Source organism: Rhineura floridana, chromosome 4 (genome assembly GCF_030035675.1).
Source record: "Rhineura floridana isolate rRhiFlo1 chromosome 4, rRhiFlo1.hap2, whole genome shotgun sequence".
Taxonomy (NCBI): domain Eukaryota; kingdom Metazoa; phylum Chordata; class Lepidosauria; order Squamata; family Rhineuridae; genus Rhineura; species Rhineura floridana.
The window spans coordinates 117,255,621-117,276,461 of NC_084483.1; the positions used below are offsets into that span (position 1 = coordinate 117,255,621).

The window sequence follows — 20,841 nt, forward strand, 5'->3', positions numbered from 1 at the left end:
AAATTGAATTGAAACTTGCAAAGAAAAATGCAAACTTTAGTATGAATGAATGAATGAAACTTTATTTTTACCCTGCCCTTTTTCCAAACTGGAGCTCAGGGAGGCTTACAAATAGAACTACATGTAGTTAAAAACATAGAAAAACATACAATTAAAATACAATTAAACTATGCACAACCTTAAAACCGTAAAAGGCACTTAAAATCTAAAAACAATTTAAAATAATACCAATAATAATATAAAACAATAAAACAAGCCTTGTAAATATTTTAAAAATATTTGTATACCGCTACTCATAAAAAATCAGAGCAGTTCACAATATAGAAATACACAACGAAACCGTATAATAAAATCAGAAATCACTAACTACTGCAGAAAGATGTCTTCTCAATTGCCTGCATAACCTGGTGACACAGAAAAGTTTTCATCAGGCATTTTATAGTCAGAACAGAAGGTATCTTCTGAATCTCTATCAGCAGAGCATTCCACAGACTGGGCTGATGACACTGAAGGCTCAATTTCTTGTTGTTGTCAAATGAACTTTGCCAACTTGGGAGACAACCAATTATGCTCCTGCAGATGATCTGAGTGATTGAGCCGAGATATAAGGGTTCAGGCGGTCCCTAAGGCACCCTAGACCTATGTTGTTTAGGGCTTTGTAAATTAATACAAGGACATTGAACCTGGCTTGGTAGTAGATGTGCAACTAACGCAGATGTTTTAACAATGGTGTCACATGTCAGCGATGTGCCTCCAACAGCAGTTTGGTTGCTGCATTTTGCGCCAGCTGAAACTTCTGAACCAGACTCAGGGGCAGCCCCACATAAAGCATGTTGCAGTAATCTAGCCTCGAGGTTACCAATGCATGGACTACAGTAGTCAGGCTATCCCTGTCCAGGAACAGCCATAGCTGGTGAACTTGACAAAGCTGGTAAAAGGCACTCCTAGTCACAGAGGACACTTGAGCCTCTAGTGACAGAGATGAATTCAGGAGTACCTGCAAGCTACTCACCTGCTCCTTCAAAGGGAGTACAATCCCATCCAAAACAGGTAAATTGCCTATCTCCTGGACACGGGAACCACCCAGCCAAAGAGCCTCCATGTTTCCAGGAGTCAAGCACAGTTTATTGGCCCTCATCCAATCCTCCATTGCATTCAGACATTGAGCCAGAGCTTTCACAGCATCTCGATTCAGGTGTTATGGAGAAATAGAGTTGTGTGACACCTTGCTCCAAAACTCCTAATGACCATTTCTTAGGAAAGGAATTGAAAATAACACTGCTGATATCATAATGCTATTATACAAATCTATGATGCACAGTTCTGGTCGCTTTTGTTGAAAAAGGATATTGTAGAATTGGAAGAGTTTCAGAAAAGGACAACCAAAATTATCAAGGGGATGGAACAACCTCCCTATGAGGAAGGTTACAACATTTGGTTGTTTTTGTTTGTTTGTTTAGAGAAAAAGTGAGTAAGAGGCAACATGATAGAAGTGTATAAAATGTTGGATGGTGTGGAGAAAGTAGATAGAGAAAAGTTTTTCTCCATCTCATAACACTAGAACTCGGGTGTTCTATAAATGACATCCAATTAAGGTGAATGTTGGAGGATTCAGGATATGCAAAAGAAAGTACTGCTTCAAACTATGGAATTCAGTCCCACAAGTGGCAGTGATGGACAAATTCATAGAGGATAGTGCTATAATGGCTGCAGACCATCATGATGATATCCTGTCTCCATGGTCGGAAGTAGTATGCTTCTGAATACTAGTTGCAGGAGGGGGGAGTGCTCTTGTGCTCAGGTCCTGCTTACAAGCTTCTGGTTGACCACCGTGAGAACAGGATGCTGGTGGACTAGATGGGCCATTGGCCTGATCTGCAGGCTCTTCCTATGTTCTCATGTTAAATAGATTAAATAAAATATGCTGATAGTTCATTCTTTCTGCTCAGCAAGCATTTATTGACAAATGCCCTAATCCAGCTCTTGCAGTTGTGTGCATAAAGCCTCACAAAAAAAAGGCAGTTAGCACTCTTATAAGCTGTTTGGGAGAAGTAAGGGATATTGGATTTTGTCTCAATCCATGCTTTCTTCCTTTGCCAAACACTGGATTAATGTGCTGAAGGCACTTGCAGCAGCTTTTTATTTATTTATATATTTATTCATTTAGTGACTCACCTTTCTCATGAATCTCAAGCTGATCTACATAAAACAACTAAAACTAGGTTTAAAAACAGTAGAAAAATGACAACTAAGGATAGGTTTTAAAATAATATAGAATAAACACCTAAGGCTTTTCATGCAGCTATTAAAGCTTTTTGAAACAAATACGTTTTCCATTGTTTCCAGAAAGTACATATCTGTCTCATCTCAGCAGGGATGCTGTTCAATAGAACAGGAGCAGCCATACCCCTGCATGTATATATAAGGTTACTGAGCATGCTGAAATGCAAGGCAGCATACTCAGAAGCAAGTGAAGCTCTGTGCCCTTTTATTGTCCACAACTGAAATCAGATTTCACAACACTAGAAAATGTGTACAAGGTAGGGAAAAGAGGATCAGACACTGTGTAATATATTATTTAGCATCCAAAGAGTTCTAAAACATGTGGGTGCCAAGAGCACAGTTTTGTTAGTTTGGAAAAATCTACAAAGGGAGATATCTATAGATATATGCTAGATGTAAAAATATTTCATTTGTTTTATTAACAGTTCTGTCCCTTACATCAAATATTTCTCCAGACTGCAGCTGCCAAATATATCTGCATACAAGTGAATATACAGTGAATAAAAGGGTGTTTGGTGTGGAACTTGTCATGGGGAGGGAAAAATTAATTCAGGATCTACAGCAGGATATTGATTCCTGAGAGCATCTTATATACAGAATTCTCCATTCAGATAATGTATTTGGAGCCCATCCACTCAGTCCAAGTAATTGTTAGATATTGTATTTTCAAAAATGTGGGATGAGCCATTATTTGTTTGTTTGACCCAGTAGTCCTAGGTGCAAACTGAAATCTGCATAGGACACAGGACAAAGTGTGAATAGATAACAAAACATTATGTAGATAGATATGAGATTAATTTACTACATGGAAATTAATCTTTGAATCAACACTGAATTATAGCAATTATCACCATTTTGGTGAATTTGAAACCTCCCGGAACTCAACCAATTTGAGTCTATTTTTGTGGAAATACTGTTTCCATAAAATGAAGTAATTCTATTTTCCACTTTGTTTACATTTAAAATATTATAGCAATAAGCAAAGAGAGTGATTATTATTATTACTTAATGGCAAATTAATTGCCCTGTGTTAAATTAAGTAAAACCAAATTCTAGCATATCTATAAGTATTAACATCTATTGTATATTAATTATACATCTGTTCAACCAGATGTCAATTTAAGTGTTTATTTGGTATACATAAAAGAGTTTGGATGTAAAGGTTATTGGGAGTTTGAAAGCTTGATGAAGTCTGTTATAAAGGTTCCATAATTTATTATTTGGTATAGGTAAAGTAATTAGGGTGTAAAGATTGTTGGGAATTTGAAAGGATGAAGTCAGTTATACAGGTTCTAGAATTATTAGAGCAAGCTATAATTATGCTTGTAGAGGCACAAGGTAAGAAAGCAATAGAAAAGATCAGCTTGATGAAATGAATTCATGAAGGGAGTGAGTAAACAAGGGAAAGCTGTACTACTTTATTTCAGCATAGCTGGAAGTTTTAGGTTTATTATTTGTGTGTCACCGTTATATTAAGACTTTTGTTTTGATTCCTTTCCAAATCAGAAATAAAGCAGTATGGCTGGTGTACAGCAGTATAATTTGGTGGGATGCAGACTCCATTTATCTTTACCATCATTTGCTATCATCTGTTGTAGTTGTTATGTGCCTTCAAGTCGATTATGACTTATGGTGACCCTATGAATCAGTGACCTCCAAGAGCATCTGTCATGAACCACCCTGTTCAGATCTTGCAAGTTCAGGTCTGTGGCTTCCTTTATGGAATCAATTCTTCTCTTGTTTGTCCTTCCTCTTTTTCTACTCCTTTCTGTTTTTCCCAGCATTATTGTCTTTTCTAGTGAATTATGTCTTCTCATTATGTGTCCAAAGTATGATAACCTCAGTTTCATCATTTTAGCTTGTAATGATAGTTCTGGTTTAATTTGTTCTAACACCCAATTATTTGTCTTTTTTGCAGTCTGGTATGCACAAAACTCTCCTCCAACACCACATTTCAAATGACTTGATTTTTCTCTTATTTGCTTTTTTCACAACTTTCACATCCATACATAGAAATTGGGAATACCATGGTCTGAATGATCCAGACTTTAGTGTTCAGTGATACATCTTTGCATTTCAGGACCTTTTCTAGTTCTCTCATAGTTGCCCTCCCCAGTCCTAGCCTTCTTCTGATTTCTTGACTATTGTCTCCATTTTGGTTAATGACTGTGCCAAGATATTGATAATCCTCAGAGCTTGGAAGTAACTCGTTAGAAATAACGAGTTACTTGTAATTTGTTACTTTTTTGCATAACGAGTGGGTAACTTCGTTACATTTTGTATGTAACAGAATGAGTGGTAATTTCATTACTTTTGAGCTGCAAATGTAACTTTTTTGCGTTACATTTGGACGTTACTGGGGGGAAAGCAGGGGAAATCATCTGCTGCTGTGATTGGTGGATTGGTGGAGGAAAGATATGTGCCTCAAACTGGGCTTCTGCGCTGTTTAGCTCTTCCCTCGTGCTCTATGGAGGCATGACGGAGGAAGTGGAGAGTCAGACAGAGCTGGAGGGCAAGGAGGAGTAGAAGGAAGAAGCAGCAGAATGGAAGTGAAGAGCTGTGGAGGTGAGTGTATGTGTTACCCTTTCCAGCCTACACTCCCTGCTCCCCCCCCATCCTGCCTCCCTCAGCCTGCTCGCCCGCCCCCTCTGCTCTTCCTGGCACCCCCTGCTTGTCCTTGCATCCCCTCTGCTTGTCCATGCATCCCCTCTGCTTGTCCTTGCACCCTCTTTGCATCCCCTCCGCTTGTCCTTGCACCCTCTTTGCATCCCCTCCGCTTGTCCTTGCACCCTCTTTGCATCCCCTCCGCTTGTCCTTGCACCCTCTTTGCATCCCCTCCGCTTGTCCTTGCACCCTCTTTGCATCCCCTCCGCTTGTCCTTGCACCCTCTTTGCATCCCCTCCGCTTGTCCTTGCACCCTCTTTGCATCCCCTCTGCTTGTTCTTGCACCCTCTTTGCATCCCCTCCGCTTGTCCTTGCACTCTTTTTGCATTCCCTCCGCTTGCCCTTGCACTCTCTTTGCATCCCCTCAGCTTGTCCTTGCACCCTCTTTGCATCCCCTCCGCTTGTCCTTGCACCCTCTTTGCATCCCCTCTGCTTGTTCTTGCACCCTCTTTGCATCCCCTCTGCTTGTTCTTGCACCCTCTTTGCATCCCCTCCGCTTGTCCTTGCACTCTTTTTGTATTCCCTCCGCTTGCCCTTGCACTCTCTTTGCATCCCCTCCGCTTGTCCTTGCACCCTCTTTGCATCCCCTCCGCTTGTCCTTGCACCCTCTTTGCATCCCCTCCGCTTGTCATTGCACCCTCTTTGCATCCCCTTTGCTTGTCCTTGCACCCCTCCAGAGAGGGTGAAAATTGGGAACTGGCAAGAGCATAGGAGGTAGGTGCAGTCTCATACTTCTGTTTGTGTGTTTTGCTTCAGTTATGTGCCTCTCATAGAGCGACTCTCACTAGGCAGCAAGAGATGACTGCCCCAAGCAACTAATTTGGGGCACCATGCAACAAATTTTTAGCTATTTTAATTTTTGGTTGTTGTATATTTACTGTCAGGAAGAGGTACTTGTGAGATTTTCTGCCTCAAATGCCAACATAACTTTTCAAGCTATGGTACTATGACCTTGACTTGGGGGCAGGGCACCATTTCCTCTTCTGCTTCAAGTAGCAAAATGTCTTGGGCTGCACCTGCTTGCAGTCATTTCACATACTGGACAACTAACATGGCTTTTTGGTGAAGGGCAAGAGAGAATAAGACTGTTATCTCAAAAACAGTTGTGCTTGAGGAAAAGATGGCAAACATGTAGAACTGAACTTTTCTGCAATAATATAGACATTTGCATAGGGAATTTTTTTCTACTCATGGAATATTAAATCTTTAAGTCCTAAATCCTTTGTCATCCCCTCCCCCTTGTGCACACCCTTTACACTGTCTTTCTCCCTATGCATGTAGGTCAAAATGACAACTGGTGTAGTTTGGGAATTAACAGAATGAGAGCTGAATTACAACTCAAAAAAGAACTTTCCTGCTGGTGTCTGCTACTGATGTGGGGGGCATTTTGTTAGGGAGAAGTGATGAGAGGGGGTAATTTGCTGCTGAAACTTTTTATCTGCAACCCCTTCCCTGGCCACTTTTCCCTAGCTGATGGAGGTCAATAAGGAAAAACATGGGGCATTGCACTGATAAAGTGGCAGGCATGGAAAACAGCCCCTTCCATCTATCTCCTGCTTCACCTACCCAAATGCACCCCAGCAAATGCTTTGCACATTGACAGCACACATTTAGTTGGTTTTCTGGTATTTGCTGCTGAAAGTGTAGTTCCATGCTGGGTGCAGCTGGGACGTTCTGAGTTCATATCTTACCACAGCCATGAACTCGCTGGATGACCTTCTGGCCACACCCACGCCAGACATTTATGCCACTTTAAACAGTCATGACTTCCCCCAAAGAATCCTGGCAAGTGTAGTTTGTGACGGGTGCTGAGTGTTATTAGGAGACTCCTATTCTCCCGGCAGAGCTCCAATGTCCAGAGTGGTTTAACAGTCAGCCCCTCTTCTCAGACAATTCTGTGACTGGAGTTCTGTGGGGGGAATTGGCCTGTCAGGTGTGCTTTAACTTGGATTCCTGCATTGAGCAGGGGTGTGGACTCGATGACCTTAAAGGTTCCTTCCAACTCTACTATTCTATAATTTTCTGTTAGCTGAGATCTCTCTCTCTCTCTCTCTCTCTCTCTCTCTCTCTCTCTCTCTCTCTCTCTCTCTCTCTCTCACACACACACACACACACACACACACACACACACACACACACACACACACACACACTCACTCACTCACTCACACAGCCACTGAGCATTTCATAACAGAGCATGCTTAGTACTCATTTGGGCTGTTTTGGGAGTCATTCCCTTTCTGTTTTCTCTCTCACTTTTTTGTATTCTGCAACACTTGGGGTTCCCTCTTGCCCACTAATTCTCCTTATTATGTGTGGTATGGACGGTGATACCATGGCTACATAAGCAACAACACTTCCAGCCTGAGCTTCAGAAATAGAGGGAATGACACTCTGACCAGTTTAAGTGGTTAGTATTTAAATCTGATTGGAAACTGTTCAGTTTGATACAAGGTGGCTATTAAGCATGACCTAAAAGCTGCAATTCCAAGCATACTTACTTGGAAGTAATTCCCATAGCAGTAAATAGGATTTACTTCTGGGAGTATAGAATCAATCCGTAAGAGTCTCCCAGTAGACACCATACATGTAAGCACATGGCTTTTCCCCAAGAATCTTGGGGACTGTAGTTTACTCCTCACAGAGCTACAATTCCCAGCACCCGTAACAAACTACAGTTCCCAGGATTCTTTTTTGGGGTGGTGGTGGAAATGTGCTTTAAATCTGTCATGTGTATGCAACTTTGGTGAGATAATAGCTGAAAGTAATCAGCCCAAAATGATAACAAATAATCAGTAGGCATTCCCAAAAGACATTCAAACAGTGGGTAAAAAAAAGTGAGAATTACAGAGGCAAACACAGAATGCAGTTAAGCAATTTTATGTTCACCGCCCAGAGAGCTATTGCTAGTCGGGCGGTATATAAATTTAATAAATAATAATAATAATAATAATAAAGTAATCCAAGAGAGAGGAGACACCTTTGTCTCTGCTCTCTCCCTCCTGAGCCAGGAGGGCAACTCCCAAACCTGAGTGTTGCGCCTCCAAGTTAGTTAGAACTAGGTATGCCTTTCCTATCTACTATGTATTTCTATAAATAAAATAGCTTTTCTTATTTTACTAAGTCTTAAGTCTCAGTGATCTCAGTGCAGGGTAAAAGCCTGCCACTTAGGTAAACGCACACATTGGCACACACACATCTCAGACTGTTGACAATCTCTGCTAATATCTATACAAATTTACATAACATGCATCACCTGAACTTGCATGATCTAGAGTTACCTTAGATCTTGCAACATTTGCAAATGAGAAGCAATAGGGTTTTATATTAGTTCTGATTGTCTATTGGGCTATCATAGGGTATGTATTTTTTGCCTTTTCTATGGCAAAAACTCCAACTTCAGTGGAATTTATGTGATGTGTTCTAATCATTTGAATGTGGGTAATGAATGCTTTATTCTTTCATCAGAACTTTAGCAGTAGTACTAAAATACTAATAAAAAAGGGAAAGAGAAAAAATACTTTACATACATCATTCAGCTGTATTGTTAATTATAGATATAGATATAAAGGATAAATGGCATTTTGTCAAAAGTATTTTTGCCTACATTTTATACCTCCTCCTTGGTTTTCCAAGCTTGGCATGGAATGCTTGTCATACAGAATTAATTTGAAATGCTGCATTAACATAATCATCTTCTTCAAAATAAAAAAAAATAATGTACTGCCTTCAAGTTGATTCCGACTTATGGTGACCCTATGAATAGGGTTTTCATGAGAGGCAGTGACTGGCCCAAGGTCACCCAGTGAGCTTCATGGCTATGTGGGGATTCGAACCCTTCTACTACCCCCTGTGTGTGTGTGTTTAGTTTTAATATTGTTTTAGGCTACTTAGATGTGAAGCAGCCAAGGCCAGCACCTTGTAGGCATTTTTTTAAAAAAGTAACTGAAATGTAATTTTAGTGATTACTTTTGAGAAAATGTAAAGTAATCAGTTACTTTCAGAGCAATTGCTATTGTAACTGTAATTACTACTTTTTTGGCCAAGTAATTGTAACTGTAATTTATTACTTTTTAAAAGTAATCTTCCAAGCTCTGATAATCCTTGACAAGTTCAATGTCCTTGTTGTCAACTTTAAAGATACATAACTCTTCTGTAATCATTACTTTAGTCTTGACGTTCAGCTGTAGTCCTGCTTTTGTGTTTCCTCTTTAACTTTAATCAGGATTCATTTCAAATCATTACCAGATTGTCTGTTATGTTAGCATAACAAGGTAATTAAAACTTTTCTTTTATAACAGTATATGAGTACATAAAAACTTTTTAAATAAAAGCACAGGAGTATGTGAGTATATGTTTGCTTATCTCCAGTAGTGTTATGTTCTGAAAGTAAGATATATAAATTGAGCCCAAACTATGTATTATGCATAGATGCATAGGTGCCAGCAACTGATATTTCCTCCCCCTCCCCAAGGCAAATCGTTGAAAAGGCATGTGATGTAATTGTTTTAGTGTTTAGTGTTTCCACACACACCAGGGCTTCATTGGTTGCTGCTTGCCCAGAACGTCACATGTCAATACTGATATGACATTTCATATACATTACTAAGGAGATGTGAGTCAGCAGCATCCACATGTCTCTCTCTAATGTGTCTCTATGTCTTGGCGCCCTGGGCTCCTGCTGGGAGGAAAGGAGGGATATAAATGAAATAATAAATAAATAAATAGAATATGTGTTCCCTTAGATTAGGTGTCAGCAACATGGTGCCCTCCAGATGTTAGACTTCAACTCCCATGAATGCCAGCCAAGATGGCCAATGATAAAGGTGATGGGAGTTGTAGTCCAACAAGATCTGGAGTTGGCCACCCCTGGGTTTGATAAAAAGAGAGAGAAGGGTGGTCATGCAACAGATCTTTCTCATCTTTTCCACCCCAAAAGGTCCAACACTGACAAACACCCCTCCCCCCACATACTCCAGTGGATCATGGGACCCTCCTAAACAGCATGTGCTATGTTGTATGAGGCTGCAGTGAGAGAGGGGAATGGCCCAAAATTGGGTGGCAGCATACATGAAGCTTCTGCTCACACAAGCTACTTTTATCTGATTTTGGATTATTCTCTCTGCCACTGCCACTGCACATATTGTACAGAAGGGTCCGGAGAGACGTTTAGGGGGCGCAGAGGCTATGGGTGTAAGGAAGACATATGTATTGTGTATGCAGACTTCTCCTTGTGCAGTCTTTGGATCTAAACTTGTGTCAACTTTCACTGTGCAGTTTTTATGCCCTCCAGTCTATAATATGTTGTCAGCTGCCTGGAGAACAATATTATTGGTTGACTTTATATAAATATACAGTAGGGCCCTGCTTATACGGCAGGTTCCGTTCCGGAACCCCGCCATAAAGCGGAAAACGCCGTAAAGCGGAACCCCATTGACTTTAATGGGCTGCGTCACGCGAAAATGACACAAAAACGCCGCAAAACATCGCAAAAGTGGGAAAAAAACCTTTAAAATGGAAAACGAAAGCCGCCGTGTCAGCGGAACTCCTTAAAGCGGAACGCTGTAAAGCGGGGCCCTACTGTAGTAAGTAAGCAGAAAAGTAAGTAAGAAAATATAAATAAGTGGTGCCAGTACAAAGTTCCACAGAGTTCCAATGATGCCATGATAGACATGTAAGCAGGAAAGCACTTTTCCCATTAATTTCATTACTCCAAACTTTTTTATTCATGATGTTTGTATTATTTTTAAAGCTCTAATGACTAGGAAGCCAATCCCCTATTTTTCTGGTCCTCCAAGGCCCTACTGATTTTGGTGGCAGCAAAACAAAGAAAAAAATTAGGCAGAGCGCTGGTGTGGTCAGAGCCCAGCATCCTAATAGGAACGCAAATTGTCCTCTCCCTGCTCATCACACTTATCATTTGATCAAGGGAGAGGCAGTGATAATGATGAATGGAGAGGAGGGGATAATCCCTCTCAAGGGATCTGCATGAATCAGCTGAGGCAGGTGGGCTGTGTTTATGTTTGCCTGTATGTGTGTTCGGTATGTATGTGTATGCAAGAGTGGGGTGTGTGTGTTAGGAATGGAAGGATCTGTCCATTTTGGTTCTCTTAGTTTCTCATTTTTCCAAACTTAACTTCAGTTCTCCAGGTTTCTGCAGCAATTTGCAATTTTTTAAAAAAGAAAAACTCCCCATGAAAATCCTTCAGCAATTTTATGTGAATTTCTCCTTATACACGTTGGTCTTCAGTTTCCCCCCCTAATTTAATGCATTTTGTATGTTATTTTCACTAATATATTCCTTATACACATTCTCCCCTAATATATGCATTCTTGTAAACATTGTTTATTTGGCGAATTGCATCACAAAATTCAGATCAGCGCAAATTTTGAAGGATGGCTGTGTTTCAGTTCATATATTTTTTAAAGAAAGTGCGAATTTGGTAAATTCAGCTTTAAATGTGAACTGAATGAAATTTCTCACCCAATCCAAGTGGCTACAGCCACCTTTGGCCACAGCCACCCCCTGGCCAAACCCCTGGAGGGTTGGCCAGGGGTGAATGTGGCCCCCAGGCAAAAAAAAAAAAGATTAGCCATTCCTGCTCTAATGTATGTGCAGTAAATTTAATTCCCCATTGCTTTTATTCTTTGAATACCAGCTATTTGTCTGAGAACCTTTATAGCCGATTATATATTTTTGGCACTGCCATCCATTTTTTGTATGGAGGGCATTTGAGAATGGTGATATCAAATGTATCATTTGCAGTTTTTAGAAAAAAGCAGGTTGATACTGTTTCCACATTGCTCTGTAACTATGTAACTTATTTTCTCATCCTTAAAGAAGTGTTCTTGAAAATTCTTATTGTCTCATGGATGATAACTGGGAGATGGCAATGAGTGATTAATTATGTTTTTTACTCTAGTACAGCTGTTGGTTTGATCATGTGCCAAACACTGAAAACAATTGTGGTTTATCAGATGAGGAGAGTGAGACAAGATATCATAGCTGTATGCCAGACGATTCACAGATTGGAATCTGCCACAGCTGATTGGTTAGGCATTTTGGGGGGGGGGAGATAGGAGGTCATGTGTAAGTGTCATCTGGAAAAGGAATGCTCCCTTTTTATTATCTGCCTGAAATGGAAAAAGATACACACTGAAGAAACAAAAGAACCATAAGACTCTTAATGGATCTTCCAGGAAATGTCATGTATCTACACCTACATATTTACATTTAAAAAAAAATTCAATGGGCCTTAGTGTTAATACCACTGAAGCTAAGGTGAATGAACTGGTGAAATCAAAGCAGACTGAAGAATTCAAAAATACCTCCCTAACCTGGGTTAATGGGCAACAGAACGGCAAATTATATCCGCTGTAAATAAACATAAAATAATACACATCGGGGCAAAAAATCTCCCAGTTTCAGATTCATCTGTATAGTAACCTGACTTGAACTGGCAGTTGTGATCCCAACTGGTGAAGTAATTTTGGGGTTATGCTGGATAGCTTAATGAACAAAAACGATGGACAAAGTCACTGGGGACCTGTGAAAAGTATAAGAGATAGTGGATGCTATTAATGGAAATAGCAATACAATTATGTAGTAACAATAATATATGAAAACACATGTGAGATAAATTACAATAAAAAACACGTGTGAGAGGGACTCACGTTGTTGCTGAATTACCAGTGAATGAACTAAAATGCAAAATTCCCTTATGAGGGTGAATCTTAGATATTGTGTCTCAGGATTGGATGATAAGGGAGTCAAAGGTGTACTAAAGAACGATAAGGAGATTGCAGAGAAGCTAAATGAATTCTTTGCATCTGTCTTCACAGTGGAAAATATAGGGCAGATCCCTGAACCTGAACTAACATTTGCAGGAAGGGATTCTGAGGAACTGAGACAAATAGTGGTAATGAGAGAGGAAGTTCTAGGCTTAATGGACAATATAAAAACTGACAAATCACCAGGCCCGGATGGCATCCACCCGAGAGTTCTCAAAGAACTCAAATGTGAAATTGCTGATCTGCTAACTAAAATATGTAACTTGTCCCTCAGGTCCTCCTCCGTGCCTGAGGACTGGAAAGTGGCAAATGTAACGCCAATATTCAAAAAAAGATCCAGAGGGGATCCCGGAAATTACAGGCTAGTTAGCTTAACTTCTGTCCCTGGAAAACTGGTAGAAAGTATTATTAAAGCTAGATTAACTAAGCACATAGAAGAACAAGCCTTGCTGAAGCAGAGCCAGCATGGCTTTTGCAAGGGAAAGTCCTGTCTCAGTAACCTACTAGAATTCTTTGAGAGTGTCAATAAGCATATAGATAGAGGTGATCCAGTGGACATAGTGTACTTAGACTTTCAAAAAGCGTTTGAGAAGGTACCTCACTAAAGACTTCTGAGGAAGCTTAGCAGTCATGGAATAAGAGGAGAGGTCCTCTTGTGGATAAGGAATTGGTTAAGAAGCAGAAAACAGAGAGTAGGAATAAACGGACAGTTCTCCCAATGGAGGGCTGTAGAAAGTGGAGTCCCTCAAGGATCGGTATTGGGACCTGTACTTTTCAACTTGTTCATTAATGACCTAGAATTAGGAGTGATCAGTGAAGTGGCCAAGTTTGCTGATGACACTAAATTGTTCAGGGTTGTTAAAACAAAAAGGGACTGCGAAGAGCTCCAAAAAGACCTCTCCAAACTGAGTGAATGGGCGGAAAAATGGCAAATGCAATTCAATATAAACAAGTGTAAAATTATGCATATTGGAGCAAAAAAATCTGAATTTCACATATACGCTCATGGGGTCTGAACTGGTGGTGACCGACCAGGAGAGAGACCTCGGGGTTGTAGTGGACAGCACAATGAAAATGTCGACCCAGTGTGCGGCAGCTGTGAAAAAGGCAAATTCCATGCTAGGGATAATTAGGAAAGGTATTGAAAATAAAACAGCCAATATCATAATGCCATTGTATAAATCTATGGTGCGGCCGCATTTGGAATACTGTGTACAGTTCTGGTCGCCTCATCTCAAAAGGATATTATAGAGTTGGAAGAGGTTCAGAAGAGGGCAACCAGAATGATCAAGGGGATGGAGCGACTCCCTTACGAGGAAAGGTTGCAGCATTTGGGGCTTTTTAGTTTAGAGAAAAGGCGGGTCAGAGGAGACATGATAGAAGTGTATAAAATTATGCATGGCATTGAGAAAGTGGATAGAGAAAAGTTTTTCTCCCTCTCTCATAATACCAGAACTCGTGGACATTCAAAGAAGCTGAATGTTGGAAGATTCAGGACAGACAAAAGGAAGTACTTCTTTACTCAGCGCATAGTTAAACTATGGAATTTGCTCCCACAAGATGCAGTAATGGCCACCAGCTTGGATGGCTTTAAAAGAAGATTATGCAAATTCATGGAGGACAGGGCTATCAATGGCTACTGGCCATGATGGCTGTGCTGTGCCACCCTAGTCAGAGGCAGCATGCTTCTGAAAACCAGTTGCCTGAAGCCTCAGGAGGGAAGAGTGTTCTTGCACTCGGGTCCTGCTTGCAGGCTTCCCCCAGGCACCTGGTTGGCCACTGTGAGAACAGGGTGCTGGACTAGATGGGCCACTGGCCTGATCCAGCAGGCTCTTCTTATGTTCTTATGTTCTTATGATTACATCTTGTTTCATGACTTCATTGAAGCCAGTTTAGGAACAAGGACTTCCTCAAGGTTGGCAGATGAAAATAATCCTCTGGCCTCCTATGTATCTTCCAAAATATGTTGTTTTGTAAGAAATATAAATAAATATGGTGTTTTCCATATACGTGGCATGAAACTTCCATGCTTTCTACTTTCTTCACACCTTCCTTCCCCACTAGGGATGGAGGAGAAATTTCATTCAGTTGGTATGAGAACTGCTAAATTTCAAACCGTTTAAAACAAAGACCTTCCCATTTTAGTGGAAAAGCAGTGGTGCCTACTAGCTTTGATGCCTTTAAACAGGAAGCAGTAGTCCAATCAGTCAATATTAGCCACAATATCTAAAATTAAACTCCACTGCAGGAGGAAGGAACAAATAGCAAATAACCATCATAATCATACCCTAGTTTTGAACATCTAGACACAACTTTCTTCTGGCTGAAGACAGAATGACTTTAGTATGATCCAAGATCTCAGTATCATCCAGCAAGGCAATTGCTACATTTTTACAACCATGTAATAATAGACTTGCCTCGGCTCCTGGCCAGATAGAATGTAAATTGAGAATAAGGATCAGAGAAGTGACTGAAATCAACTTTGTCAGAGTCTCCAAGGCTGCCTGCTCAGATAACAATGCAGTATGAGTGCAATCCTCTACATGCCTAGTCAGAAGTAAGCCCCACTGAGTACAATGGGACTTACTCTAAGATAAATATATATAGGATTGCAGCCAGGCAGAGTAATCAAACTCAGGGGAAGTCGGCATAAGTGGTGCTGGTGCAAGAGAAGCCAACGTAAAGTTTCATCCAACTGCAATTCGGGACCCTCTGGGCTGGCTGAATGCCAGCTCAGCTGGGAGCTGAGCACAGGGACCAGAAAGCAAAAGCCTGCTTTCCCAAATACCTCTACCAGAGAGTAAGCCCTCTCCATTGTATTTATTTTCTTAGACTGACCTTTTCCCCCAGTATAACATTTGCCTGAATTGGGACCTGCAGGAGTGCTCCGAACATGAGTTGGATATGACCTAAGTCCCCTCACTTCGGCCCTTCCACTGACATGCCCTTGAACACCCCTGTTTTGGAACTTAGGCCAGCTTATGCCGGGTTCATTTACGCCGGTCTTGGCTGAGCCCATACTATGCCAACCAAGCTCTGGCTGAGCCGGGCTGAGGGACTTACACCAGCATAGCCCAGCTGAGGCAGGACCCAGCCGGCTCAGCTGGAAATCCTCTGCATCCAACTGCCCTCAACCTGGTGTAAATGTGAATTGGATTGATCCTTAGTCTGTAATTTTAAACATATGTATTGGAAAGTAAGCCCCCATCAGTTCAGTGGGACTTACCTAAGTAAACATGCATGGGATGTCAATTTCAGGAACACTGAATTATTTACAATTATTTAGATGAACCATCACTCTGGTTGTCATAGCTCATTTGCTTGTCTGTTCTGGTGGTTTACATACTTCGCTCATTTAATGTCAGTCCTGACATGTTCTGCTTTTCATAGAATAAATTAAAATGTTTAATGCTCTTTGTTATGATTTTCAGTTACTGTCTTTTGCTTTGGAATTTAGACCTGTATAATTGTTGGTACACCATGAAACAAGAGGGAGATCCATAAAATCTCATGGCCCTGCGACTATAGAATTGCACCCTAAGCCTTGTGTGTGTTCTGTGCCTTCAAGTCAATTATAACTTATGGCGACCCTATGAATCAGCGAACTCCAATACCATTTGTTATAAACCACCCTGTTCAGATCTTGTAAGTTGAGGTCTGTGGCTTCCTTTATGGAATCAATTCATCTCTTGTTTGTCCCTCTTTTTCTACTCCCTTCTGTTTTTCCCACCATTATTGTCTTTTCTAATGAATCATGTCTTCTCATTACATGTCCAAAGTATGATAACCTCAGCTTCATCATTTTAGGTTCTAATGATAGTTCTGGTTTAATTTGTTCTAACACCCAATTATTTGTCTTTTCTGTGGTATCTGCAAAGCTCTCCTCCAGCACCACATTTCAAATGAGTTTATTTTTCTCTTACCCATTTTTTCACTGTCCAACTTTCACATCCATACATAGAGATTAGGAATACCATGGTCTGAATGATCCAGACTTTAGTATTCAGTGATATATCTTTGCATTTGAGGACCTTTTCTAGTTCTCTCATAGCTATCCTCCTAGTCCTAGCGTTCTTCTGATTTCTTGACTATTGTCTCCATTTTGGTTAATGACTGTGCCAAGGTATTGATAATCCTTGACAAGTTCAATGTCCTCATTGTCAACTGTAAAGTTACATAAATCTTCTGTTGTCATTAGTTTAGTCTTTTTGATGTTCAGCTGTAGTCCTGCTTTTGTGCTTTCCTTTTTAACTTCCGTCAGCATTTGTTTCAAATCATTACTGGTTTCTGCTAGTAGTATGGTATCGTCTGCATATCTTAAATTATTGATATTTGTGTCTCCAATTTTCACACTTCCTTTATTTTGGCCCAATCCTGCTTTCCATATATGTTCTGCATATAGATTAAAAAAATAGGTACACTTTTATCTCACACCCTTTCCGATAGGGAACCAATCAGTTTTCCCATATTCTGTCCTTACATTAGCCTCTTCCCCAAGTATGGGTTGCACTGGTTCCCCATCGGAAAGGGTGTGAGACAGGGGTGTATTCTATCACCCTATTTGTTTAATCTATACGTAGAACATATCATACAGAAAGCGGGATTGGACCAAGATGAAGGAGGTGTGAAAATTGGAGGGAGAAGTATCAATAATTTAAGATATGCAGACGATACCATACTACTAACAGAAACCAGTAATGATTTGAAACTAATGCTGATGAAAGCTAAAGAGGAAAGCCCAAAAGCAGGACTACAGCTGAATGTCAAAAAGACTAAAATAATGACAACAGAAGATTTATGTAACTTTAAAGTTGACAATGAGGACATTGAACTTGTCAAGGATTATCAATACCTTGGCACAGTCATTAACCAAAATGGAGACCATAGTCAAGAAATCAGAAGAACGCTAAGACTGGGGAGGGCAGCTATGAGAGAACTAGAAAAGGTCCTGAAATGCAAAGATGTATCACTGAACACTAAAGTCAGGATCATTCAGACCATGGTATTCCCGATCTCTATGTATGGATGTGAAAGTTGGACAATGAAAAAAAGGGGTAAGAGAAAAATCAACTCATTTGAAATGTGGTGTTGGAGGAGAGCTTTGCGCATACTATGGACTGCAAAAAAGACAAATAATTGGGTGTTAGAACAAATTAAGCCAGAACTATTACTAGAAGCTAAAATGATGAAACTGAGGTTATCATACTTCGGACATATAATGAGAAGACATGATTCACTAGAAATAATGCTAGGAAAACAAGAAGGGAGTAGAAAAAGAGGAAGGCCAAACAAGAGATGGATTGATTCCATTAAGGAAACCACAGACCTGAACTTACAAGATCTGAGCTGGGTGGTTCATGACAGATGCTGTTGGAGGTTGCTGATTCAAAGGGTCGCCATAAGTTGTAATTGACTTGAAGGCACATAACAACAACAAATACCATATGTAACAGGTGATATCCCACTTAGTCATGGTTCCCAAGCCATGGTTTCCCATGGACCACTTGAAAATTGCTGCGAGTCTTGGTGGACCACTTAAGGATTTTTTGTGCCTGCTATAGCAATTGTAGGTTCCCACAGAATTAAAAATGTAATATAATATAAGAAATTAAAAAATAGATATGAATATTCAGTGCAATGGATGTGCCATCTCCCGTCTTCAGCCACAAATCCATAGACACACTGTGGACCACCTGAATGAAGCTTGCAGGCCACTGGTGGTCCACGGATCATGGTTTTGGAACCCCTGCACTTAGTCATACTAATAGTAGACCAATTGAAATTAATGTCCTTGAGCTACAGCTAAGTCGTACCAATAGGATATTACCCAATGTAATTGGAGCAGGAACTGATATCCAGAAAGTCATTCTCAAAGTAGCCCCACTGATTTAGCAGTCTACTCTGAGTATGACTAACATTGGCTGTTACTGAATACAGTATCTTTTTGTGTGAACATTATAATATAGTAAATATATTTTGATGTAATACAGATCAAACAAAAGAATGAAAATGCTAAGAAAATCCCTCAGGTTCTGTGACTAATTTATGATTAAAATAAACAATAATTATAGTTCCAAACAATACTTCTTTTTTCTTTTTTAGGCATTGTGTGGTCTCTATCACTGAATTAGTACATTTATATGGTTCTCCTGCTTACTGTGAGGATCTCAGTTTGTTTAGTACAAGTCAACAGATGTTTTTGGTGTAATCTTGCTTGCTTTTTAAAAAACCTTACATTTGCTAATATGTAATGAATGATAGTAGACTGGATTTGATGAGACCAAGGCCTCCAATAAGCTCCAACTCACTTTGCCTCAGATTGATTCCTGACCTGAATGAAGAACAAACAGTTCTGTAATAAAATTGTTTCATTGTGTACTGTACCCTGTCCTGTTTAGCTGTGTGTGGAAGGAGCCCTGAACAAATTTGTGTTTTCAATCCACACAAAAACTTCAGTAGATTTATTATTATTATTATTTATTATTATTATTATTATTATTATTATTCAAAAGGAAATAGAAATGTCTTAGGGGAACACTAATATACATCCAGACACAAGCTACTACACTCATATTGTGACAGGAACTATAGTCACAGGAAACAGGCCAAGCACAAATCATAGGAGTTTGTTTTATGCTTTTTTATGATGCATTTCTATCCCACCTTTCAGGGCAAACCATCTCTTGCAAAAATGTTAAAATGTATAAAAATTCAAAACACAGCATTACTATAAAATACAGTTTCAAAGTTGGAACCAGCAGCAGTTAAAATTTCCCACCACAGCAAACTAATGAACCACTTACAAACAAGAATAAAAATATAAAATTAAAAGCCTGCAGCAGTTAATTTTTTTCTAGCATGACAAAAACAGACAGGATTTTTTAAAAAAAGTCATCATGCTTTAACCTCCCTCCCAGCAATAAGGAGGCCTTATTTACCTCCTTCAGGAGGGAGGTTGGAATACATGAGGCCACCACTGAAAAGGCCAAGTTCCTCGTGCCCATCAAACAGCAAGAAATTCAAAGTAAAACTTTTGAGAAGCTTCTGAAAATTGTGTTGGGCGGGTATGTGTAAGAATTGTTTGCTTTAATGTCATTGTCAATTCCTTCTGATTTTTACAGGTCACAATGATTACATGTGTCCTGCTACCAACCAGTGTACCATTGACAAGAACAGGAGGAAAAGTTGCCAGGCTTGTAGGCTCCGAAAATGCTATGAAGTTGGCATGATGAAAGGTGGTATGTATCCAAACATGATCTTTAGTACAAATTCACTAATAGGCAAAAAAACCTTGCAGTTTAAGAATGTACCTATAGCCAACAGATATTTCTTTCAAACTTTAAAAAGCAGAGAAATTGGGCAGCTATCATGAATGCACCAGGGGAAAAAGTGACCTGGCCTCCTCTCTGAGACATTGTACTGCCCTACAAATTTGTACATTCTTAAACTGCAAGATTTTTTTTTTTGCCTGTTAGTGATTTCCTCCGCTTTTTAATCCGGGAGGCAAGAAATGGGATCCTGTGCAAGTTTGCTGAGAATGGATTGATCATTTGCATGCTTATTGAATTCAGTGGGATATACTCCCCTGCAGTCATGCTTAGGATAGGTGAAACTGACTATAGGGGATGGGGAGGGGAGGAGGAGGAAGTGCAGGGGGAGGGAAGGAGGAGGGAGGGGAGAAGGAAGAGCAGAGGGTTGGGTAGGAAGGGGAGTAGGTAGGAGGGGGAGGGGAGGAGAAAGACAAGTTTGATCATTTGCATGCTTATTGAGTTCAATGGGATTTATTGCCATGCAAACATGCTTAGGATAGGTGAAACTGACCATGGGGGGGAGGAGGAGGAGGAGGGAGGAAGGGAGGGCTAGAGTGGGCAGAGGAGGAGGAAGAGGGGAGGGGAGGAGGAAGGGAGAGGAGAGGAGAGGGAGGGAGGGAAGGGGAAAGGCAGGTCTCATCATTTGCATGCTTATTGAGTTCAGTGGGATTTATTCCCGTGCAATCATGCTTAGACTAGGTAAAACTGACCATGGAGGAGGAGGAGAAGGGAGGAGACAGGAGCGGGAAGGCGGAAGAGAAGGGAAGGAGGGAGGAGGAGGGGAAAGCAGGTT

At 40.4% G+C, this 20,841-nt stretch overlaps 1 protein-coding gene across 9 annotated transcripts in view; it reads left to right on the forward strand.

The window, feature by feature from the left end:
- Positions 1–20,841, forward strand: part of ESR1 (estrogen receptor 1) — a 383,776-nt gene that overhangs the window by 238,208 nt on the left and 124,727 nt on the right. For all 9 annotated transcript variants that reach the window (XM_061624146.1, XM_061624145.1, XM_061624151.1 and 6 more), the window contains one exon: positions 19,860–19,976. In XM_061624146.1, coding sequence (XP_061480130.1) covers positions 19,860–19,976 — 117 coding nt within the window. The remainder of the gene's footprint in view (positions 1–19,859; positions 19,977–20,841) is intronic.